The sequence below is a fragment of the Notothenia rossii genome (genome assembly GCF_949606895.1).
Source record: "Notothenia rossii genome assembly, chromosome: 10".
In the NCBI taxonomy this organism is placed as follows: domain Eukaryota; kingdom Metazoa; phylum Chordata; class Actinopteri; order Perciformes; family Nototheniidae; genus Notothenia; species Notothenia rossii.
Genome location: NC_136908.1, coordinates 816072 through 827729, shown reverse-complemented (window position 1 = coordinate 827729; position 11658 = coordinate 816072). Strand labels below are relative to the sequence as shown.

The window sequence follows — 11658 nt, the reverse complement described above, 5'->3', positions numbered from 1 at the left end:
AGGAAGTGGCGATACCAGCCACAGATCTACAAATGAAAGCTGTCCGTCAGAAGCTCTCCTACAGCCTTTCTAGAACATTGTTATTATCATTCTGCGTTCTGCGCCCTGCCCTGAGCGTCATGAGTCATTCTGTCCGCTGCGACTGGTCCTCTGAGTCTGAGCACTGAGCAGTGATTGGCTGAGCAGACAGAGACTAATTACAGCCTCTCAATATTCTCCTCTGCTTCTATGTGATGCCCCCACTCAACCTGCACAGCCAGCACTTTGCCACGCTGCCTGCTGATTCACTTTTTAATATAACACAACTATCACACTCAAAGAGCTTTTGGAATATTGTCTTATTGAACGTTACCAAACATCCATTCCCTAAAGGCAGATCAGGTGTTCGTCAAGCCAATACATGCTGTAATAATAAAGATATCCTTTCCTAAAGAACATCTCTGCAAGACAAGGGGAATCATTTCAAATGCAGAGTTGATATTGTACTTAATACGTTGTGCAAATGTCCTATCTAATATCTAATTAGGAATTTAAAAGAATAACCAAACGTACATTGTACCACCTGGGGCTTTTACAGCCAATGGGGCTTTTATCGAGTCCTGGGGCAGTTTAACAAGTCCTATGTTCCTAGCTTTAGTAGTTAATGGTGGGCGGTGGTGGCGAACTCCATAGGGGATTTATGTCCCGGTAAGACCAAGAGCTACCGAGGTGTCCCTGAGCAAGGCACCGCTCCCCACACTGCTCCTAACACTAGGATGGGTCAAATGCAGAGAAATCATTTGGTTACATAGTACCTGTACTACGTAATGACAATACAAGTGCAAACAAAATAAAAACAATGGGCCCTGTTTTGCTTTCGTGGTTTTCCCTCTCCGGTAGGTTCTATAGGTTTTCAATGCATGTAGATGGTCTGCAAACGGCTAAAGGCACTAAATACTACTATTCATCGATATGCAGATAAAGTCCTGCATAATGTATAATGACAATTAGAAACACAAATATTTGTACCATTTTCATTTTATCCGCGATTCAACAGGAAGTAGGAAATGATTGTCCCAAATTTCCTGGAAATCCATCAAATGTTTTTTTAATAAATGCCTTTTGAGGCTAAACAATGTAATCGTCAGGCAGGTGGTGCTAATGAAACTCTGGAGACGAGGAAGAATGAAAGAAAACGATGTCATGAAGTTCAATCTTGCTGTATAGCTATTTGGAAAATGTATTTTGGAAACATCCAAACTGAAAAGCCATCTCTGGAGCCCCCACGCTAACATGGAGCAGTGTTATGAGGGTGTTTGGACAATAAGGCACAGAATATCAAACGCCAAATGGTCAGTACTGGCTTTGAAACACCATGTCATTATAAGAAGCTATACCTTCAAATTAGGAGCTATTCAGCACATAATCTGCCTTCATAACACAGCTGAAATACACCTCACAACATCCACGCAGACCAAACCACAGTCCATTTCCTGCTTTCTGTTCCTCCTGGTCCATAACAGGCTGATGAATGGAGGCCTGCACACACTCTGACCTTGCTCCGGAGTCTCTGAGCCAGATGGTGAAGTCTCTGACGCCAAATGAGGAAACCTGTTCGCCCGGTGCCGCCTGACATTAATAACAAACTCCAGATCCAGCCGGGGAATCACGGCGGCACCGAGGCAGCTGCTGCCGGCCGAAACACTGCCGACACAACTGGGCTTCACCGGAGAGTCCTCTTCAGTAACAACACATTCCTCACATGCCTCATATCGTTTATTACATACATTTTCTTAAACTTCTAACTATGTTTTTACACAATAAAATAAAATGTGCACCTGCAGCGTCACACCTTTTGCACTGACGTTGTTTTTGGAAATTCAATATACGGAAATGTCTTCAATCTTTTTTTTAACAATCATCATCGAATCACACATGTTGTGTTCAATGACACAAAGAACCACAACTCTTTTACTCCAGAACATTTGCTACGCGGCTCTTTTCCACTCAGGATATAATAATCTCATTTCTGTAGCCAGTACTTCTGAAGGTATACACGCCCAACCTGCTTTTTTCAGATGGATGGATCCAGAGAGCATCTAGTTTGAGAACAACTTGTCTGTTTCAGCATCAAAGAGCGTGAACGTTAGCCACACTGTGTTAACATCTAAGCGAAAGCTACCGAACGCCCTAACGCAACTTTGGTAATGCTAGTCCGGTTCGTAAGGTTTGTAAGTATGTCCTATTGGCAAAATAAGATATAAATACAGAAGAAGAAGCCCTGTTAGGAGACAGGAAGTGTGTACGATGTGATACCATTGGTGCGGCTTGAATAGCATCTTTAGTAAAGAGTAAAGAGTTAAATACTCACATGCCTCATATCTTTCTGATTCTTTACACTAAATGTTCTCTTTCTAGGCACATCAGGAGAATATGACCTTCTGTCCAGGAAGTTATAATACGAGTCCACACACAACCAAAACATTAAATCAGTCAGACTTTCTGCAGCTCTTTCGATAAAGAACATTAGCTAACCTGCTCTTTTTCACTTAGTCTGGATAGCAACGAGTGCTAAATATGGAGATTTTTATACATAATCTGCATTTTTCAGACAACAGTTTCCTGTTTCAGCAACAAACAGCGTGAACGTTAGCCACACTGTTTCAACGTCTAAGCTAACCTTACCAAACGCCCGAACGCAACTTTGGTGATGCTAAACATGTCCGTCAGCTGTGTAAGTATGTCCTATTGGCAAAAGAAGATATCAATACAGAGCACACCCTGTTAGCTGACAGGAAGTGTGAACAATGTGATACCATTGGTGCGGCTTGAATAGCAGCTTTTAGCTTTAGCCCCGAACACGTGCCACCAGGGAGGGTCACAAGCTGCACAGAGGAACACTCGATTTGAGGATAAGCATTGTTATAAACGGTGAAAGTGCTCGTGTGTGCTCTCAGATATTATGACACATTACCGACAGCATCCTCTCCCAGTCTCTGTGGGATCTGCTGATCATCCTCGAGAGCCGATGATGAGATGATATCAGAGCAATGGGACACACGGGGAAGCCGTCCCCTGAGAGGAGCTGGGAAAGGATTCTGTATCTCGATAAGAGGAGACTCTTCAGGAGGAGGGGCTTCCTCTGAATCTGCTGACAAGCTTTTTATTACTGAGGTCGTTTACAGAGTCTCAAAACAACTGCTGCCATTAAATGCATGTTTGAGAAGTCGTTGATCCATTAAGGTATGATTACATGTTCATTAAAGGGTTAGGTCTAATTCAACACATATAGCATGAGGGGAGTTGTGCTGGCGAGGGCGTTTGCTAATGTAGGCGACACCTATTACATGTTACATGTTGACTGAGTTTCCCTATGTGTTGGCAGAGGCACAACATGCTCCTATGAACCTGAACATGAGCAGAATGTGGACCCCTTTAAGGGTGCGTTCACACCTGCCTTGTACAGTCCGGTTGAATCGAACCCTGGTGCGTTTAGCCGCTTGGTGCGGTTCATTTGGGTCGGTGTGAACGCAGTCCGAGACCTCTGAAGTGAACTAAACAACCGGACTCTGGTCCGCCTCAAAGACGTGGTCTCGGAGCGCTTGCTAGTGAACTTTGGAGCGGTTCACCAGAACGCGGATATCTTCAAAATCTTTAGCGAAAGAGTCTTTCAAGACATCCGCGGTTGTTTAGTTAAAGAGTGAAGCAGAATGAAGTGTTGAACAGTGTCGTGTAAAGTAAAAATTCTCCGTCAACTACATAAAAGTAAGAACACCTGTCGTCGGTGAAACGCCCTCCTTACTGCAGAGCGTCTCATTATGTGTTATAATGTTTTTTAACGGACGTTGTCTGATTATATAATCACATGCGCGGGCCGCTAGTGTCTGTTGATCTCCAGATTAACAGCAGCATGAGAATAACCTGCCGAAAGTGCCGATGCTCCATGGCGGAGGCTCCGGTAGAAATTGCAGGGATTTGCGTTTTTACGCCCTTAATGCCTGACCAATGGTTGAACAGCATTTCCGAGCACATGACTTGTGTTTAAAGTTTATAGTCCGTTTGAGTTTTGCCCGAACGCAAACCGAACCTTCTGAGAAATGAAACATTGGAACAAACTGTCGTCTGGTGCGCAGTAGAGAGCGGACTATTAGGTGTGAATGACTCTTTTTCATGATTATGAGATACACAGTCAATCATAGGTCAAAAAGATGAAGCACAAACGGTTTCATCCGTTGGCTTTGATTGGTCAGACACTGAATCAGTATCGTCATTAGTGCACTTCAGTAATGAGCAGATGTACAAATGAATAGAATGGATTATTGAAATCCCACTTCAGGAGGAAGCTATGATTAAACCTGTGTGAGCGAGGACAGGTGCACGCCGCCATCTTTCTTTCTTTCCACCTCTCATCCTCCACTCCTGCCCTCCCTCCAAATCCCTTTCTCCCACCGTCTCCTCTCTCTTCTTCTCAACACCTCTGTGTGCTCAGTCTGGAGGACGGAGGCGTGTTTGCTGTGGAGCGACTGGTCTGAGTGGTTTCCAGCAGATGGAGGGAGGCTCGATAAGCATGGACATGTGTGTGTGTGTGTGTGTGTGTGTGTGTGTGTGTGTGTGCATGTGTGTGTGTGTGTGTGTGTGTGTGTGTGTGTGTGTGTGTGTGTGTGTGTGTGTGTGTGTGTGTGTGTGTGTGTGTGTGTGTGTGTGTACCAACATTAGCATTCATATAGCATGAGATTTGATATGAGCTCTTTAATTCTGCACATGGCTGCTAATATCAGTGACTTTGTGCAGAGCGGCGACAGACGACAGGAGTTTAGTGGGTGTGTGTGTGTGTGTGTGTGTATTTGTGTGTGTGTGTGTGTGTATGTGTGTGTGTGTGTGTGTGTGTGTGTGTGTGTGTGTGTGTGTGTGTGTGTGTGTGTGTGTGTGTGTGTGTGTGTGTGTGTGTGTGAGAGTGTGTGTGTGACAAAAGCCTGAGCAGATTTTTTGAAAGCTCATAAACAACTATGTTTTTGTCACAGATGTCTTTTTGAAGCTGTTTTATAACCAGCCTGTTTCAGAATGTGCTTTAACAACAAGCTGAACATGACTCATCTCAACTCAGATCCGGCTGCACTCTCTTCTTGTAATGTGAGAGGATATTCAGCCATTGATAAGCTGTTAGAGTGCATCCTAATATAATTGAAAATGTACAACAAACGCACTACAGCGGTTTAAACCTCTTCCATCAGGAGACACGCTGCAGCTTCAGAAAGGAAGCAGATATAGAAACACAAATGTTCCTCATGCAGAAACATCTTCAGCAACACATGCAGCGTTTAGAGAACATTCAGCAGCTTGAGGAGACATGCAGCGTTTAGAGAACATTCAGCAGCGTTTAGAGAACATTCAGCAGCTTGAGGAGACATGCAGCGTTTAGAGAACATTCAGCAGCTTGAGGAGACATGCAGCGTTTAGAGAACATTCAGCAGCGTTTAGAGAACATTCAGCAGCTTGAGGAGACATGCAGTGTTTAGAGAACATTCAGCAGCGTTTAGAGAACATTCAGCAGCTTGAGGAGACATGCAGCGTTTAGAGAACGTTCCGCAGCGTTTAGAGAACATTCAGCAGCGTTTAGAGAACGTTCAGCAGCGTTTAGAGGACATTCAGCAGCGTTTAGAGGACATTCAGCAGCGTTTAGAGGACATTCAGCAGCGTTTAGAGGACATTCAGCAGCGTTTAGAGAACATTCAGCAGCGTTTAGAGAACGTTCAGCAGCGTTTAGAGGACATTCAGCAGCGTTTAGAGAACGTTCAGCAGCGTTTAGAGAACATTCAACAGCGTTTAGAGAACATTCAACAGCTTGAGGAGGCATGCAGCGTTTAGAGACCATTCAGCAGCGTTTAGAGAACATTCAGCAGCGTTTAGAGAACATTCAGCAGCTTGAGGAGACATGCAGCGTTTAGAGAACGTTCAGCAGCGTTTAGAGAACGTTCAGCAGCGTTTAGAGAACATTCAGCAGCTTGAGGAGACATGCAGCGTTTAGAGAACATTCAGCAGCGTTTAGAGAACATTCAGCAGCTTGAGGAGACATGCAGCGTTTAGAGAACATTCAGCAGCGTTTAGAGAACGTTCAGCAGCGTTTAGAGAACATTCAGCTTCTTGAGGAGACATGCAGCGTTTAGAGAACATTCAGCAGCGTTTAGAGAACATTCAGCAGCTTGAGGAGACATGCAGCGTTTACTAAAAGGCCACTCTAACCCTAAAGGAACTTCATTGTTACTTAATGATGTACCAATGCTTCATAAAGTTGTGTCATTGATAAAAACAACTTTAAGTCAAGAAAGTTGTAGAAAAAATCCTGCAGGAATAAAAGCAGTTAGTAAACCAGCCTAATATAATCTCACTAAAGGAAGATGGAGTATGTGCGTTGCGACCTGATGACCGATAGAAAACCTCCCAGATGGCGTCACTCAGAGCCAGAGAGGGGGGGTATGTTCTCTGGCAAAGTGAAGCAGAACACGTAGAGTGACATCTAATGGGTTACGTATGGGAGATGAATTCAAATCACTGCATTTGATTGGTGTTTTTCTTACGACTCAAGCTCACTGCTCTCCACTTGTTGGTGGTGCCAAGAGATTCTGTCCGTCAAGATCAGACAGACCGAGAGGAGACGCAGCACGTTCACTCTCTCTCTGTTTACTTATTACTCATGGAGCAGGTCGCTTGTGGAAAATACAAGTTTCAAGATTCAAGTCTGTATCATCATGAGCTCAGCAGCTTCAGTGTGGGAGATGAAGTCTGAAGCCCTCTTCCAGCAGAGCAACATGAACACAGGGCATAGAATGAAACTGATCAAATAGTGCAAGAGGATGTTTTGAGATGTGCAAGTTAATACAAGTAAAATATAAATAGTGCAAGAAGAGTCTATATAGGAGTAAATGGAATATGATATATAGATGAAATAATTAGCAAGATGCAATCAGATGAATGTTTATGGATGTCCTTTAAAAGGTGCAGGTGTTTAATAGACTCATGGCCGGTGGGATGAAACTGTGAAATGTGAAAAAGAACCAAAACATGTTGGATAAAGTGAGCGCTAGATCAGATACATGTAGAGACAAAAGAAGAAAGGCATGCTGGGAAACTCACCCTCTTTGCTCCTGATGGCTGCGAGGTTGGGGGGGGTCTCAGAGCTGGTCTGCACGCAGTACACCTCCCTGGTCTGGAGGCCCCCCCCACACAGGCCGGTCTGGTTCCCCCTCCTCCGGTCCTGCTGACTCAGCAGAACGTCCACCCGGCACTCAGTCCACTCAGTGCTCTTCCAGCTATACCTGGGGGGGGGGGGGACATAGAGGGTTAATATAAAGAACAAGAAGTTCCAACATTGGGATCAATAAAGTATCTCTCTATCTCTCTCTCTCTCTCTCTCTCTCTCTCTCTCTCTCTCTATCTCTCTCTCTCTGTCTCTCTCTCTCTCTCTCTCTATCTTTCTATCTATGTATCTCTCTCTCTCTATCTATCTATCTATCTATGTATCTCTCTCTCTCTCTATCTATCTATATCTCTCTCTCTCTATCTATCTATCTATGTATCTCTCTCTCTCTCTCTCTCTATCCCTCTCTCTGTCTCTCTCTCTCTCTCTATCTTTCTATCTATGTATCTCTCTCTCTCTCTATCTATCTATCTATGTATCTCTCTCTCTCTCTATCTATCTATATCTCTCTCTCTCTATCTATCTATCTATGTATCTCTCTCTCTCTCTCTCTCTATCTCTCTCTCTCTCTCTGTCTCTCTCTCTCTCTCTCTCTCTATCTATCTATCTATGTATCTCTCTCTCTCTCTCTATCTATCTATCTATCTATGTATCTCTCTCTCTCTCTATCTATCTCTCTCTCTCTCTCTCTATCTGTCTATCTGTCTATATATCTAAAGGAGCATCTCAGTGGTGCAGGGGATTTCCTATTCCTGTGTAGGACCCTGAAGGCAGCATCTCTCTGGTCCAATGGGATTTCTCCGTTGGATGTTGTTCTAACATTGGTATAAAGTGGGTGTAATAATGGTGTAACAAGGCGGAGCTAACGTGTTGTATGGGTGTAATAGCAGGGTAATATGAGTGTAATGAAGAAAATAGCAATACATGTTCCTATATACAGTATATTTACAAGTGATCTCCCATTTAAGGGTTAAGAAATCAATTACCCAGCAGATCAAACTCTACAGAGATCTTCAGATGCACTCTGGGAAAACCTTTGCAGAGCCGATATTGTCCTTCAACCGTTTGTTGTTGTTTGCTCGGAGGGACACTCAGGCTTTTCCAGGCTCTGAACAGCATGAGAAATAAATCTCTAAGCATTGTTAAAAAGACTTTCTTCATCATTGACCTCCGCTCTGTGCTTACGACACGCCTCAGGGTCAAAGCGTTCTGCAGGACTGGCTTTAAGTGGTTTACTGGGACCGGTCAGCGTCCGCTCCGTGGATTCTCCTGCAGCATGAAGCACGGAGGTTTCCAGCCTGAGGTCAGGAGAGCTCGGCTCAGAATGAGATTCATTTGAGGTCGCCAAAGAAAGGCTGCAGATTCATGAGCGAGGCCTCAGAACAACAAGGCCCCTGGGAGAGCAGTGCATCTTGGGGCTTTGAGTTGCCCAGATGGGGCCAATCAGAGCCTCGCCTCCAGCTGTACGTCAAGCTACAGGAGCAGCAGTCCGTGCTCATTGATTTCATGCTAACGGCTGATTTTACTGCCCATGAATCTGATTTAAAGAGACCTATAGAGACTTTACTGTAAGTCAAACTCCAGAATCTGCCAATAACTTTCTCAAAAACCTTCGTTTACTAAAAACTCAATCTTTTACATTTGTTTTGAGCACCCTTGGCTCTTTGGTTAAGCGCCAACAGCTAGACAGCAGCAGTCACAACAGATGCTGCTTTTGTTTCACACATGCATTAGAAATGTAAACATGAACCCGCACTCTGGACCAGCAGCGTCTTCAAATGTGATTTCCAGAGGACAGCGATTCCCTGACTGCTGTCTGCGTGGCTTTTCGTAATGGTGTGAAGATCGGTCGTGAAATAAATCAGCCGACGCAAAACAGACACAGAGAGAGAGCATGTTTCCTCAAGTTGCCGAATGTTTTCTCAATGCTGCATGTGTTGTCAATTTTGTAAGATAGATAGAAATTTTTAACTGATATTTGGCGTCCCACAGGGATCTGTACTTAGACCACTTTAGTTTTGTCTATGAATGCTTTTACTGTCATCTTCAAAGAAATATATATTTTAAACTTCATCACCTTTTATCCCATTTTCTACCATGTGTTTTGGAACATTTGTGTTTTTATATCTGCATCCTTTCTGAAGTTGCAGCGGGTTTCTCCTGATGGAAGGGGTTTGCACCTGTTTGCCACCGTAGTTTTAAAACACTGAGGATTGATAAGGGTTCGTCTTATATTGACACTTGTACTTTATTCATATATCTCTCTCTCTGTACTTACACAATGCAGGGGGGCACTTCCTCTCCAGCAGAGCAGCTCTCCTTCTCCAGCAGCTCAGGACAGTCGGCCCCTCCGTCGATGGGGAACTGGCTCACTTTCCGGCTCCTGGTTCGATCCCCTTTGGGTCCGTTGGGGTCGTAGCACTCCTTGGAGCAGGCGGACCAATCAGACCACTCGGTGATGTCGCAGTCTTTGGTCATTACGCAGGCCTGGAAGGTGATTGGCAGAGAGTCCTGGGAACAGAGGCTGAGGAGAAAACAAGATACGGTAAGAGGAGAGGAAGCTGTGATACTTTAAGGTTGATGTTACGAAATGTACGGAAACCCTGAGAGACATTTCAGGAAAACAAAACCTCAGGAACCAATTTCCACATCTGATCCAAAATAAAATTCACTGTTTTTGACCAGAAATACTTAAACATTTTACATTTTTGGGGGATATCTGTAGGGTTTGTAAGCAAGCTCCATGAAGATCATTGGGAAAGAATGATCTTGGGGTTACATTTCCAAAAACAGGTGACAGGGAGGTGATTTTCTTTTTGGTTTTGTTAAGGCCTATTTTGGTCACAAGAGGCTAAAATAAACAGCTACTCGATAATATTTTGTTTTGTTTTATTAAATGTTTTGAAAGGAAATGAGTCCACAGAAGCCTCCCAGGAGTAAAGACAGGAAGAAAACAAGCGTCTCCTGCCTGGATTACAGAGATGTAGACGGAGCTTGCCTTTGTCTGCCGATGTGACTCAAACAGTTTCAAAGTAGTTCATTATAAACCCAGCAGTTCGTTATCCGTGTTTTCAGTGGTGGCTGCTCAGCGCTATGGCTTGGTTTGATGATGGGGTTTCTGATGTGTTCAAAGACACTTGTTTTTCTCAGTGTGTTTGTAAAGGCTGACGGGCCGTATGGAAGAGACTGCCTCTCTTTTCAACGCTCCAGTTGGTCCTCAACTCTTCTGGAGGTTCCTGAAGCTTTGTCTGTTCTTTTAGTGTTTTGTTCCTGCAGCCATTACGTTTCTCTCTTTAAAGCCTTTTATATTAAAGCAGAAGGTCTGGACATGATTATGGCCATATCAAGTATTAAAGATAATACATCTAACAGTTTGCACTTTGAGTGAAAGTCAGAGCTGGTTGATGTGGCCAGGGAAAATAAAGTTTGGGGCTCTCTGCTGGAACTGCAACCCCCGCGACCCGGCCACGGATAAGCGGGAGAAGATGGATGGATGGATGGAGTTTGCACTTTGATGTAGTTTTCAAGAAAGAGTTTCATCCAAACTACGTAATCACAGGTGTTAGACACACTGTCCTAGATCCAACCAAGGGGAGGACGTGTTTCAGACTCCATTATGTGATATGAAAAGCTCTGAGTTTCTTTAAAATGACCTGCACACAAATGACCTTCTGTTGTTTAACTGAACAGCAAATATCTCTTCCAAGTTGTGTGCCACAGCAGACAGGACAATGCTAAGAAACAAAAGCCAGGTAATCCAACCAGAAGGCCCTAAAGAATCTGTTTTATTACTTTTCTGAAATCTTAATTCCACGATTGCATACTTGATTCTGATACCACACCAAACGGTCCATTCCTCCCTTAAACCCCCAATCCAAAGACATTCCTCACCAGGCCTTACCACTTAAAATCTGTTTCTTTGTGAAAGACCCAATGGAGTGCCTCCTCATTTTAAACACTTAACACTTGGGCATAATTAGCCACGAGGTAGAGTTCAAAATTCCCACAGCGCTTCAACTGTGAACAAACTTGACTGTGTGTTCTGGTCTGCATTAATATCCTCAGTATCAGCTAAGCCTCTTTGAAGCTTTTAGCCATCTGTGCATCCTGTGATATAATCCACTCCTCCACTATGGATGGAGTCCATGCGACAGCGGCTAAAGCAGATTTGTGCTTCACTTTTAAATACATATTCCAGAGTAGATATAAATCCCCATGCAGATATAGTATGCCACTTGATTGCACGACGAGTGGAGTTTGCATGATTTATGAATCCTGACCTTCTCCCAGGCATTAAAAGCAAACGTATCACACAAGCCTTGATTTGTCCTCAGGAAGTAATGGACGCTGCTCAGTGGCCTCTATTAGAGCACAGCCAGACAGAATGAGGCCATTCATCTCCGAACAAAGAGAGGCCACATGGCCGAGCTGCAGAATCACATGTAGTGAGACGTCTCTGACCAGTGTGAGCAGACAGAGTGATG

The 11658-nt window shown here is 44.0% G+C and overlaps 1 protein-coding gene across 1 annotated transcript in view; it reads right to left on the bottom strand.

The window, feature by feature from the left end:
- The window catches only part of thsd7aa (thrombospondin, type I, domain containing 7Aa), a 153982-nt gene that overhangs the window by 71612 nt on the left and 70712 nt on the right, over positions 1–11658 (bottom strand). The window contains exons 3-4 of the mRNA XM_079654623.1: positions 9453–9698; positions 7111–7292 (exon numbers count right to left, since the gene is read on the bottom strand). Coding sequence (XP_079510749.1) covers positions 7111–7292; positions 9453–9698 — 428 coding nt within the window. The remainder of the gene's footprint in view (positions 1–7110; positions 7293–9452; positions 9699–11658) is intronic.